This window comes from Myotis yumanensis, unplaced genomic scaffold (assembly GCF_028538775.1).
Source record: "Myotis yumanensis isolate MYYU_CA2020_CCGP unplaced genomic scaffold, mMyoYum1.0.hap1 SCAF_2, whole genome shotgun sequence".
In the NCBI taxonomy this organism is placed as follows: domain Eukaryota; kingdom Metazoa; phylum Chordata; class Mammalia; order Chiroptera; family Vespertilionidae; genus Myotis; species Myotis yumanensis.
Genome location: NW_027223753.1, coordinates 37,655,713 through 37,669,132, shown reverse-complemented (window position 1 = coordinate 37,669,132; position 13,420 = coordinate 37,655,713). Strand labels below are relative to the sequence as shown.

Below are 13,420 nucleotides of genomic sequence, written 5' to 3'. Positions count from 1 at the left end.
TTACATTTTTGTATCCTCTTAAGTTTATTCATTTTTCCCTTTTAGACCTCTGCAAATTTGCTTTCTAATAATTGGGAGAAGAACCACTGGCTGAATGGCAGCTGTAGATGACTTGCAGTTTGAAGGTACATCAGTTGGGTACCCACTTTCATCTTTATGATTGGTATTTTTGCAATCACAGTAACATATTTTCATTGCAAAGCTGGCACATACATTAAAGAAGATCATTTCAAACATCTGGGTAAAAGAATGTTGGCTCCATCCAGGTTTTTCTGTTTGGCCACACCAGCTGTTCTTTTTCGCCAAATAACCCTTCAGATGGTAAAATCATAAATTTAGTACACTGTTTACAGAAAATCTGAATAGAATTCCTGCTTTGCTTCTACAGACAGAGCTGAAATAGTTATTTTATTCTCCCTATTTACCAATGAGGAAATTGAGGCATAGGAAAATTAAGTAATTTGCCTGAAGGTCATCCTATATAATAAAAGGCTAACATGCAAATCAACCAAATGGCGGAACTACCAGTCGCTATGATGCGCACTGACCACCAGGGGGCAGATGCTCAACACAGGAGCTGCCCCCTGGAGGTCAGTGTGCTCCACAGGGGGAACGCCGCCCAGCCAGAAGCTGGGCTCACTGCTGGCGAGCGCAGTGGGAGTGGCGCTAAGGATGTCCTACTGTCGACTTAGGCCCGCTTCCCATGGAGCGGGCCTAAGCTGTCAGTGGGACATCCCCCAAGGGCTACCGGACTTCGAGAGGGCACAGGCCAGGCTGAGGGCCCCCCCTGAGTCCATGAATTTCATGCACCGGGCCTCTAGTATAGTTAATAAGTGCTAAAGCAGGGTTTGTACCCAGGCAGCTGACCTTCACAACCTATGCTATCTCACTACTATCTGAGGAAGAGATATGATGAGAAATTCATTTCATCAGCAAAAACCATCAGTTCTATTTTCAAAGTACTTCCAGCATCTGATCACCTCTCACTACCTCTGCTCCTCTCCCACCATGCTCAAGGTCATGATCACCTCTTGTCTGGATTATAGCCCTTACCTCTGGTCTTCCAGTTTCCTCCCTTGCTCCTCTCCAGTAGGTATTTTCCAGCCAGGAAGCCATATCATTCCTATACACCTTCCAGTGGCTCTCATCTCACTAGGAGTAGAATCCAGAGCCCATTCTGTGCTTAGGAGGCTCTCCATGATCCAGCCCTCCACTCTCTGATTTCATCTCCTACTACTCTTGCCCTTTCTCTGCTGTACCCACACAGGCCCCATCACTCTTTCTTCTGGACACCAAGTACACTTAGAGCTTAGGGCTTTTGTGCCATGTTTCTGTTTGGGATATTCTTACTCCAGATAGCCACATGGCTTGTTCCCTCATTCTGTTCAGATCTCACTTCATGAGAGAGGCCTTCCTTGACCATCCTGTCTCTGTACAGTGTGGGAACATTCAAGCACAAAGAATGGCATATACAAAGTACCTGCGAAGGGAGGAAGTGTGCTTGATTTTCCCCCCAAGTAATTGAAAGAAGGCCAAGGAACCAGAGCACAGATGGTGGGGGAGGCTGTCACAGGGTGAGATTTGAGGGTGGAGAGGAGCCCAGTCTCTCAGGACTTTATAAACCATGTTAAGGACTCGCTCTGGGGGTCATGGAAGGCTTCCTCGAGGAAGAGTGGTAGTGTTAGATGAACAAGTGGAGTTCAGCACTCTCCAGGTGGACGGCATTGTGTCAGGAACGGAACAGAGGCAAAACAGCATGGGATATGCTAGGATGTAGAAGTAGAGAATGTTGGTGGCAGAAATAAGAACATACTAATCTTGCCCTCAAGGGCAGAAATGGGCAAGAATAACTAAGAGAGCGGAAGGTGTGAATAGTTATCATACATTCTACATTTCAATCAAACTATGCCATCTGCTATTTCTCAGACATGGGACATGTTTTCCATCTTTTAGGTCTTGCCCTTCCCATTTGCTTTGCATGAGATGCCATCCCTGCCCCTCTGACCATCCTTCTCATATGGCAGCTTCTCCAAGAAGCCTTTCCAAATCCCATCAGCTAGATGAGTCATCATCTCCTTTGAACCTCTTCGGCCTTTGTACCTCTAACCCGACACTCTCTGTTCTTCCTTCTGACAGTCCCTTCCCCCCCCGGTAAACTACTGTATTTAAATATAAAACACACACACACACACACACAAAACCCTAAGTATATCTTCCTTGGCCTGATTCCCTCAGGCAAAGTCGTGACGTGTCTTTTAAGTGTCAATGCTACGTCCAGTCATTAAATGATAGCTATAACAATATTTACTATCTCATTCTCCAAATCTTTCTGTAAGGAAGGTGTTATCTACATTCCATAATTGAAGAAAAGAGACTCAGAGGTATAGAGTAATTTACCCAGGGTTATGGAGTCTTAACTTAAACAAAGGACCTCATGCTCCAGAGCCTCATGCTGCTTCAACAGTCAAACATTGGAGACTGAAGCTTAAATGATTGTAACATACCAGCTACCTAGTTAATCTCAATCACTTTAGTTCTCTCCCTAAAACTATTTGCATAGCTAGAAGGCAATAAGAGTGGGCTTGGCTAACTAAGAGCCCCATCCTATTGTTAGTCACAGGATTCATGCCGTGCTTGTAGTGTTATAATGGTGCCCTGCTGGTACCCTGTCTGAGTCCTGCCAAGTTCTGGAGATGCCCTGAATTGCATTCAAGAGCAGTTAAATAAAGTTCATTCGGATATCCAGGGACAGGAAGTCTTAGTCATTGCTTGTGGACATGAATAGGTTAGGTTTTTTTGGAAAGCAGTTTTAAAAGTATGGCTCAAGAGCCTTAAAAATGGTTTGCACCCTTTGACCTAGTGATCACACTGAGAAAGCTTTTTGCGTTATTGCCATACATTCTACATTTCAATCCTTTGACCTAGTGATCACACTATGGCAATAACTCAAAAACTTTCACTACACAGACTATTAGTACTAATGAAGATTTGAAAACACCTCAAACATCTGAAAACAGTGGAATAATTGTGTTAACTTAGGGTTTCTCTCTCCCACTCTCCCTGACCCCGGCTGATAGAATATTATGTAGCCACATAAGTGATCATTGTGTAGACTGATATAAAAATGGAAAAAACATTTTTATATAACCCCCCAGTAGACAGAATAGGGTATAGTATTGTTTACATAGTATTATCACATCCTAAATTAGTACTTGGCACTGTAGGCATGAAGTAAATATTTGTTGAATGAATGAATGATCTTCTGGCGTGAATCTTATTATATAGAGAAAAGGAAATATACCAAAAGTTAATCATGGTTGCCTTTATGTGATGGGACTAAAAGTGATTTTTATTCTGTGGTTTCTACTCTACATTTTGTTCCCATATTTTCTATAGTGATTACATAGGCCTATTGGAAAAAATAACGTCATTAAATTTTGTATTAGAATCAAAGAAGAAAGATTCAGATTGGGTACTTGCTGTGGGCCAGGCACTCTGTTAAGGACTGTCGTTAGGTAATATTGCTAACTTTCCCATAATTCTTTAGAGTAAATATTCTCCCCATTGTATAGATGAGAACACTGAGGCTTACAGAGGTTAAGTTACTTACTCATGTTCATGTAAGTAGCCGAGCCAGGACTAAAATCTAGGTCTGACTCCAACTTCTGTTGCCTTCATAATTATTATTCTCTGTCAGCTTGATTTCTAGATGACATTTTTTTTTTCTCCGAAGCCTCGTTTATTTTTATATTAAAAAGTCATGCCAATTCTGCATTCTACTCCGAAGCAGTACTTTTTTTTTCTTGTTTAAAGTATTACAAATAGTAGTACATATATCTCCTTTTTTCCCCCATTGACCTTCCCCCAGCCTTCCCTAACCCCCGGCACCTGCCCTTAACTCACCGCCTCCCCCCCCCCCCCCCACCCCAATGGATGACATTTTTTTTTCCAGAGCCTTTTTGCCATTTGTATTAGACAGGGTCTGTAGCAAAGTTGAGGTTATAACAGCTTGTCTTTAAATTAAAAGTATAGCATTTCTAGTGTGGGTAAGGCCTTTGATACATTTGTGTTCTAATTGATTTCAGAATTTGGTGATGTAGGCACTTCTCTAGCAGCAAACCCAGATGCCACCACGATAAACATTGAGGGTCCTGGTGAAACTCCCAAGAGACTAGGACCCCCAAGGGGCTCTGGGAGAGAAGAGGATGATGAATTACTGGGAAACGATGACTCTGACAAAACTGAGGTTTGTACTTGTCTTTGAAATTTTATTTTTGAGAAAACGTGTCCGTGCATTTATTTACTATCTCCTGTGTGCCAGGTAGGGTGCCAGGCAGTGGCAACACAAAGTGGCATCACACGTGGTCCCTGCTTTGGAGGGATAAACAGATAGGCAAACAGACCATTGTCATCCATGGGAAGCACACTGGATGGGGGAGCACCAGGGTTGTGGAGCAGAGAGAAAGGGGTTACAGAGGCTTCCTGGAGATGGTGACACTTAACTGAGTCTTGATGAAAGAGCAGGTGGTAGCCAGCGGAAGAAGGCAGAGAAGGGTGATCTAGGCAGTTCAGACAGTACATTTCCCATTCTCCCATTTTCACATACATTGGGAACAAAATATAGATGAAAACAGGAGATGAGGTGACACAGACAGGCAAGGACTCAACCCAGTGAATATGAATATTCTGAAAACTATCTGGAGCTACTAAAAGATTTTAAACAATATGGCCAGATATGTTTAAAGATATTTAAGATATGGCAGCCGTGTGGAATATAAATTGGAGGGAGATGGACTGGAGGCTAGATGACCAGGTAGGAGACTGTGGAAGTGGCCTAGGCTGGAAGTGATGAAGCCTGAACTAGAGCTGGACACACATGTTTAGGAGGTGGGCTCAGTAGGACTTGGTGGCAAAGGGGTGAGAGCATGAGGGGGAATTTTCTAGGGAGACGTCTAGGTTTTTGCACCTGGTTGGATGGTGACTGTCAGGTGGCTTTTTTGGTATCAAAGATTTATTTCCATGTTCACTGTTGTGTTCCAGGAAAATCCTATTTCTAGTAATATTTTGTAAATGGAATCATGACTGTAGTGCACTAGGGGAGCACCCAATTTATAGCAGTGGGTTCCATCCAGGCTTATTAAAATAGTGGAGCTCTTGGGTGTCAGGTGCTCTTTGTAAAACCCCATGAAATATCAAAATAATTACCAAAGTGTATGCTAAATCAAATACCATTATATACTAGATGTGAAAAGAGCTCAGATTTAGAACCCTAACTTGGAATCCTGGTTTGGTATAGTAGTAAGAGCTATGTGGTCTTGGGTAAGGTACTTTAACTTCCTGAAGTCTAGGTTTCCTCATCTGAAATGTAAGAAGACAGTATGTCATCCTTATCATCACAATAGTTAATCTTTATTCAGTGTTTAGTAGCTGCCAGACACCATTTAAAGTTCTTAACTTGGATCATCTTATTTAATCCTCAAAACAATCTTGAATGCCAGGAACTATTCTTATCCTCATTTTACAAATGAGAAATCTGAGGCGCAGAGTGTAAGTTACTTGCCACAGTACACAGAACAGGCAGGTAGCAGATGGAACTTTAAACCGGGGCAGCCTGAGTCCCGAGCCTGTGCTCCGCCCCTCTATACTGGAGTTAGTGTATTTTAAGTGCTTATTAAAGTGGTTGGCACCCTCAGGAAACAGGAGTGATTAATCTACACTAATAAAAGAGAAAAATGGTAATTAGCATACGACCGCTACCCTTCCCATTGGCTAATCAGCATATCCTTATGCAAATTAACTGTCAGCCAAGATGGCGGCCGGCAGCCAGGCAGCTGGAAGCGAACATGAGGCTTGCTTGCTCCCGTGACTGCGGACTCCAACGTTCCCCCGCCTGACTTGCAGGCCTCTGAGCTGGCAGTTTGAAACTTTGTAACAAATATAGCCAGCTGGGATCTCAGAGCTGAAGTTATACATTGTTTCGATTATAGAACGGCAAACAAACCAGCAGCGGAAGCCTCAGAGCTAGAGCCAGAGCTAAAGCTGGCCCAGAAGAAAAAAAGAAAAAGAAAAAAAGGAGTGGTTGGGAGCTTCAGTCAAAACAGCCAGCCTGAAAGCAGCCCTCAGCCCCTCATCCAGACTGGCCAGGCACCCCAGTGGGGACCCCCACCCTGATCCAGGACACCCTTCAGGGCAAACCAGCCGGCCCCCAGGCCTCTATCCTATATAGTAAAAGGGTAATATGCCTCCCAGCACCGGGATCAGCGGAGCCAAGAGGTCTCCTGGCACCAGATCAGCGTGACAGGGTGCAGCGCCCAAACCCCCTGATCGCCCTGCGGCTCTGTGTGTGACAGGGTGTGGCATCCCAACCCCCTGATCGGCCCTGCTCTGTGTGTGACGGGGTGGCGCCCCAACCCCGCCCCCCCCCTCCACGGGCCCTGCTCTGTCTGTGACGGGATAGAGCCATAACCTCCCCATCGGCCCTGCCCTGAGTGTGACAGTGGTGGCGCCCCAACCCCCTGATCCGCCCTGCTCTGTGTGTGACAGGGGGCAGTGCCCTAACTCCCCTATCGGCCCTACTCTGTGAGTGACGGGGGAGCTCCCCAACCCCCTGATGGGCCCTGCTCTGTGAGTGACAGGGGGCAGCACCCCAACCCCCTGATTGGCCCTGCTCTGTGCATCACAGGGGGTGGTGCCACAATCTCCCCATTGACCCTGCCTTGAGTGTGATAGGGGGCGGTGCCCCAACCCCCCAATCAGCCCTACCCTGAGCGTGACTGAGGGTGGCATCACAACTTCCCAATCCGCCCTGCTCTGTGCATGACAGGGGGCGGCGCCCCAACTCCCCAATCAGCCCTGCTCTGAGCCCGACCAGGGGCTGCACCTAGGGATTGGGCCTGCCCTCTGTCACCCAGGAGCAGGCCTAAGCCAGCAGGTCGTTATCTCCCGAGGGATCCCAGAGTGCGAGAGGGCACAGGCCGGGCTGAGGGACCCCCCCCCCCCCCCCCAGTGCACAAATTTTTGTGCACTGGGCCTCTAGTTATTTGTATAGTTAAATGTAATAGTCGGGGTTCTGAGAAATAAAACCAATAGGATGTGCATACATAGAAACTGAAATTTATTTTAAAGAATTGGTCCACATGATTGTAGATGCTTGGCAAGTCCAAAATCCGATGGAGGAGGCTAATAAGCTGGAGACTTGGGAAAAAGTTGGAGTTCAAGTCCAAAGGCATCTGCAATAGAACCTGGCAGAGCCAGTGTTGCCAGTGAAGTCTGAAGGCAGTCTACTGGAGAAGTCCCTCTTGCTCAGCAGATCGGCCTTTCATTCTGTTCAGGCCTTCACCTGGTTGGCTGGGGTCCACCCACATTTTGGAGGGCAATTTGCTTTACTCAAAAAGTTCACTGATTTAAATGTAAATCTCATCCAAAAACACCCTCTTAGAAACATCCAGAATAATGTTTGACCAAATATCTGTGCACTATGGCCCAGACAAATTGATATATATATATATATGTATGTATAATTAATCATCACACTGAGCAACAGCAGGCTTCAAAAGTTTATGAAATGTATAGGGGAAAATCTTAACATTCTGCCCATCATTTTAATGTTGTCTGTATGTTGGGAAAATGTTACCAATATTCTGACAATTAATTGACCTAGAGTATGGAATGTGGGTCTTTGGTGTTCATTATCTTGTAATATTAGGGTTGGAAAGGACCTCAGTTTCCTCTATTTCAGTTTCCCTTCCAAGATATTAATGCTGCTTGAGGTATGTCAGAAAGACAACCAGGAATGCCTCCAGAAACAGGCTGTTCATCACCATGGAAAGCAGCCACTGCCACTGTTGGGCGACTTGAATTGTGAAATTTTTTCCCCTTTACCCAGTATAATGGACAAAAATATTTGCCGAGGGTACCTACCCTTGCCCTTCAAAGTTCCACCTAGTCTATTTCCCCCCTTGCTATATGAGTCCTCTTCAGATAACTGAAGACCAGTCCCGATTCCTGTCCTTCGGCCTGCACTCTGCAGTCAGGTAGCTGTGCTGTTGGGACAGGTGTGGCCCCCATGGGAGCCTCTTCTAACCTGGGGTTTTGTTTCTTTTGTAGAGAAGTCTATTTTAAGTTTCTAGTACTTCAGAGTGAATCAGTATGTCAGATTTTTGAGAATTCAGGTGAGGACAGTAATAAGGATCTTGAGGGAGTGAGGGAAGAAAAATATTTACACTAAATGCCTTCTGTGTGTATATATGTGTGTGTGTGTGTGTGTGTGTGTGTGTGTGTGTGTGCATATGCATATATAAGTTATTGTACATAATACATAGTATATTATGTATAATTAATCTAATCCTCCCTATAATCCTATGAGGATTCATGTAATCCATATGACCTATATATAATCTCCCTCTGAGGTAGATCTCGTTAGCACTACTTTGTAGGTAACAGATCTGAGACTGAGAGGAGTGTAGTGATTTGATGACGCTGCCCTTAGTGGAGGGACCAGCATTTTGGTGTGACTTCAGAGCCCATGCTTGTTTTTTATCAGGCTGAGCGTCGGGTGTGGCTGCTGCAAAGTTGACGGATACAGAGAGCTTGGTCTTTTCTGCATCCTGATTTTACATATGATCAGCGCCCCCTCTCTCTGTGTATCCGGAATAAGGAAATCACTTGTGTTCATTATGTTTTATTTTACCTCTGACAGTTACTTGCTGGACAGAAGAAAAGCTCCCCTTTCTGGACATTTGAATACTATCAAACATTTTTCGATGTGGACACTTACCAGGTGTGTAAAGCAGTTTCACCTTTCCTTTTACATGTAATGGAGACTTGTTTCTTCTATAGTTAAGCAATAACATGTGAAAGCTTTTGTATACTGGATAGGATCTTACAAAAGTAAAAGGGTTAATAGTATTTGAAAATACTACTATCATAAAAGCTCTAATGAGTTTCAGTTTTACAGTAGTTGATTTATTAATCTTAAAAAAATCTTCAGTAGACTTACTACTATGTTGTCTTCCAGGTCTTTGACAGAATAAAAGGGTCTCTTTTGCCAATACCAGGAAAAAACTTTGTGAGGTTATATATTCGCAGCAATCCAGATCTCTACGGTATGTGTAGTGCCGTTTTGATTCTTTACCATGTGCCCGTTGAACTCAGGTGAGTGTGCGGGTTACCTGGAAGTTGGAGAAATGCATTGTTGGTGGGGCATGCAGCATTCTATTTGACTTTTCTGAGCTTCAGTAGCAAACCTTGGAAAGAATTTTGGAAAAAGGGCAATTATCTGTTACATTAATGCCATGATTATAAGTAAGAGTGTGCCCTTTGAAAGTCCTCAGATGACATTACAAACTTGAGACAAATTAAGTTACTTTGTCTAAGGGGAGATGCTGGTTTTAACTTTGGAGGAATTGGTTTGGGGTAGAGAAGTACTCTCACATTTTGTTATTGAGTCCCAGCTCTGCCTTCAGACAGGCTGGCTCCCCTTGGGACGCAGGCAGCACTGGGGGTGTGTAAGAGGGATGGGCCAGGAGGTGACTGTCATCCTCAGTGTCCCTGCTATCTGAGAAAGGTCAGAGGCTCACGCAGTACTCGGAGAGAAAGGGCTCCCACACCAGTGGGTTTATGCCCTACCTTCCTCTCTAAAATCAATAAAAATAAATGAAATAAAAAAGTAGAACTGGAACCTAGTTCAGTGTTTTGTTTTTAATTTTTTTTATTGATTATTACATATGTGTTCTTATCCCCACGTTACCCCTATCACCCCCCTGTTGTCTGTGTCCATTGGTTAGGCCTATATGCTTGCATATAAGTCCTTTGGTTGATCTCTCCCTAGTTCAGTGTTATTTATGTAAAGCCCAGATTTATTCTATGAGACTGGAAGTTTTAAGATATAGAACCTTTTCATCAAATGGCACAGATGTCCACTATTTTTTCAAATATGTCTTTATTGATTTTAGAGAGAGAAGGAAGGGAGAAGGATAGAGAGATAGAAACATTGATGAGAAACAGCAATCAGCTGTCTCTTGCTCGCCCCCTACTGGGGATCGAGCCTGCAACCAGGGCATGTGCCCTGATTGGTAATTGGACTGGTGACCTCTTGGTTCATAGGTTGACTCTCAACCACGTAGCCACACCGGCTGGGCAGACGTCCAATATTTAAACCATTAAAAGAGTAACTGCTCTGGAGGTTGAGGAGAGGCCCCCTTCTGGTCAGTGCCCACTCTCTACGATGGGACCAGAAGCTCCATCCAGAGACCCGTGGAATTCCTGGAGCTCCAGTGAGCAGGGTGTGAAAACCATTGCCTTGGCCCACGCCCCTCATCCAACAGTTGCCAAGTGTCATTTCTTTTTAGCTCTCTCATTCGTTCTTCTAGCTTGAGAACTTCTTGAGAGTCAGGCTCCATGTTATCAGTGCAGGGGGCTTGGCACAGATAAGTACTCAATTTGTGAGCACCTTATTTTGTGCTAGAGGCTGAGGATTCAAAGATAAAGTCTTAGCCTCCACCCCCAAGGGGGAAGAAGAGAGAACGAATGTTTGCTGAGCACCCTACAAATGCCAAGCATGGAGCTAAGTCTACTTTATACTATTTATTTCCTACACTCCAAGGCAGTCTTACCAAAAGAGAAAAATTGAGATTTGTTTTTATCATTCTTTGTGCTTTTCTGTATGTTAGGAATATTTCATAATATAAAAATGCATACTACAAACTAAATCAAGGCTCCCTCCACCCTTACCCCAAGTAAGAGTAGGAATTTGTCAGGAAGAAGGAAGAGAGAAGGTAGTATGAAGCAGCGTGCAGGCCTGGGATGAACAGGCGGTGAGTGTGTCTCTGGAGTCCAAGCTTCTTTGTGTCTGCTGTGCATTGTGTCCCCATGGCCTAGAGGCTGACAGAATACGATGTTCTCTGCTTTCTAGTTGTGGGTACTATAATATTGTGTCCACTTGTGGTCATATGCTTGGATGGTCTCCACTCATCAACAATAGTCAGTTTTGTTCATTTTTTTTTACAAAGCTTTTGGGAAATTTTTTTTTTTAATCCTCACATGAGAATTTTTTTTTATTACTTTTCAGAGAGAGTGGAAGGAAAGGGGGGAGGGAGGGAGGTAGAGAGAAAAAGAGAGAGGGAGAAACATCAATGTTAGAGAGATACATCGACTGGTTGCCTCCTACATGAGTCCCAACCTGGGACGTGGAGCGAACCCACTATACAGGTATGTGCCCTTGACCGGGATCGAACCCATGATCCTTCAGTGCATGGGCCAATGCTCTAACCACGGAGCAACACCAGCCAGGGTGGGAATTTTTTAATTGTTGGTTGTAGGGTTTTTCTTAAAAAAACCTGTTTTGTTTGTTTGTTGCATCTTAAGGTGGTAGGCTCTCAGAATAATACTGTGAACAAGATTTAGTCTTTGGCTGCAGCAGAGACTCTTTGGAGCACCCAGTGTTGGTGCTCCCTTTCCCACCTTCGGGATTCAGGGTGGCTCTGAAAAGTGCTAATCCTTTTCTGTTAGTCATCTCCCCAATATAATAGTTCTCTTAATTTTATGATTTGTCAAGGTGCCTGCAGTTATCCCAAAAGGTATTGCAAAATATTAGTGAAATTGAAATTCATAAAACATATTAAAATCTCTAGATTTAAAATTATATGCTAATAGTACTTTTTCTAAATGGCGAGAAACAAAGATGGTGTTCATGAAATCAAGGAAAATGATGAAAGGGGTCTGCAAAGCATGGTGCACCATCCATCCAGTGGAATGTTTTACAGTCACTGAAAAAGAATAAAACTTATTTTTATGAATAGCTACGATAGAATCTCCAGGATATATTAAGGTGAAAATAAATATGTATGTTGCCATTTGTATAAAATGCATGCACGTGTGCGCACACACGAACACGCATGCACACTTTTGCTTATATGTGTATAGAACTCTCTGGCAGGATTTACCAGAAACTGATTACAATAGTGAGATCTGGGAGAGGAAATGGATAGCTAGAGAACAGAGAGGAAAAAGTTTGCTTTTCTCTATATCCCCTTTTGTACCTTTTGGACACTGAATTATGTGTGTTTATTACTTTTTTTATTAAAAATAAAGAAAAAAATAAAGCCTTAAACACACAAAAACACACCAATAGTGAACGGGTAGATTGCATTAACTCTTCCCTAAAGCGTCTGCTTCCCCTACTCTTCCATTTAGACCACAGAAGAACCTGTCTGCTTGAAGTTATTTTTTTTCTGGCACTCACATTTAGCACTTAGACAAAGGAAGTACTTGGCTTCCTCTATCCTGATGGTAAAGGTTTAACAGATTTGGTGATCCTCCAATAAAAGAAGCTATAAACAAAACAAATCAGTGTGTTTATTCACCTAATTATGGAGGTGTTTTGGGTTTTTTAAATTAAATATATTTTATTGATTTTTTACAGAGAGGAAGGGAGAGTGATAGAGAGTTAGAAACATCAATGAGAGAGAAACATCGATCAGCTGCCTCCTGCACACCCCCCCACTGGGGATGTGCCTGCAACCAAGGTACATGCCCTTGACCGGAATCGAACCTGGGACCCTTCAGTATGGGACACATACTATTTATAGCAATATGCATTTACCAGTCTCTCTTTGCTTAACCATCGAAGCTACTTGAAGGCAGGGTCTATAGCTCATTGATAACATTTATTGAGTTAAACTCTAACCAAGGTCATTGACCCGCAGACCGACACTCTATCCACTGAACCAAATCAGCTAGTGCGTTGTTTTGGCTTTTATATTCCAATCTCCCCTGCCTTTAAGACGGCTAATTACTTCCCTAACTGGTTTGGCTCAGTGGATAGAGCGTTGGCCTGTGGACTGAAGGGTCCTGGGTTTGATTCCGGTCAAGGGCATGTACCTTGGTTGCCGGCACATCCCCAGGAGGGGGTGTGCAAGAGGCAGCTGATCGATGTTTCTCTCTCATCGATGTTTCTAACTCTCTATCCCTCTCCCTTCCTCTCTGTAAAAAAATCAATAAAATATATTTTTTTAAAAATTAAAAAAAAAAAAGACAGCTAATTACTGAGTTCTGTATTCGACCTTTTAAAAAAGAAAATCCCCACTAAACAGGTATAGTAATGCATCTAAAAAGTCATTGTCCCTTGCTTACATGAATAGGGCAAGGGAGATGAAAAAACACACTTTAAGAATCTAAAGGCTGGTGCTTCATTTTCTTGTCTCTGAATTTTGTGGTTTCCTTTGCAGGCCCCTTTTGGATATGCGCCACATTGGTCTTTGCCATAGCAATTAGTGGGAATCTTTCCAACTTCTTAATCCATCTGGGAGAGAAGACATACCATTATGTACCCGAATTCCGAAAAGGTTGGTGAGTAGCTTGATTCATTTGGAATGCTGTCAGTTGGTAACCATGAGTGCCTTTACCCACTGAGCTCTTGGGC

At 43.5% G+C, this 13,420-nt stretch overlaps 1 protein-coding gene across 4 annotated transcripts in view; it reads left to right on the top strand.

Moving 5' to 3' along the window:
- Nucleotides 1–13,420, top strand: part of YIPF1 (Yip1 domain family member 1) — a 28,162-nt gene that overhangs the window by 725 nt on the left and 14,017 nt on the right. For all 4 annotated transcript variants that reach the window (XM_070405171.1, XM_070405168.1, XM_070405170.1 and 1 more), the window contains exons 2-6: nucleotides 46–125; nucleotides 4,086–4,246; nucleotides 8,699–8,779; nucleotides 9,017–9,104; nucleotides 13,227–13,343. In XM_070405171.1, the coding sequence (XP_070261272.1) occupies nucleotides 95–125; nucleotides 4,086–4,246; nucleotides 8,699–8,779; nucleotides 9,017–9,104; nucleotides 13,227–13,343 (478 nt within the window). In that variant the 5' untranslated portion in view covers nucleotides 46–94. The remainder of the gene's footprint in view (nucleotides 1–45; nucleotides 126–4,085; nucleotides 4,247–8,698; nucleotides 8,780–9,016; nucleotides 9,105–13,226; nucleotides 13,344–13,420) is intronic.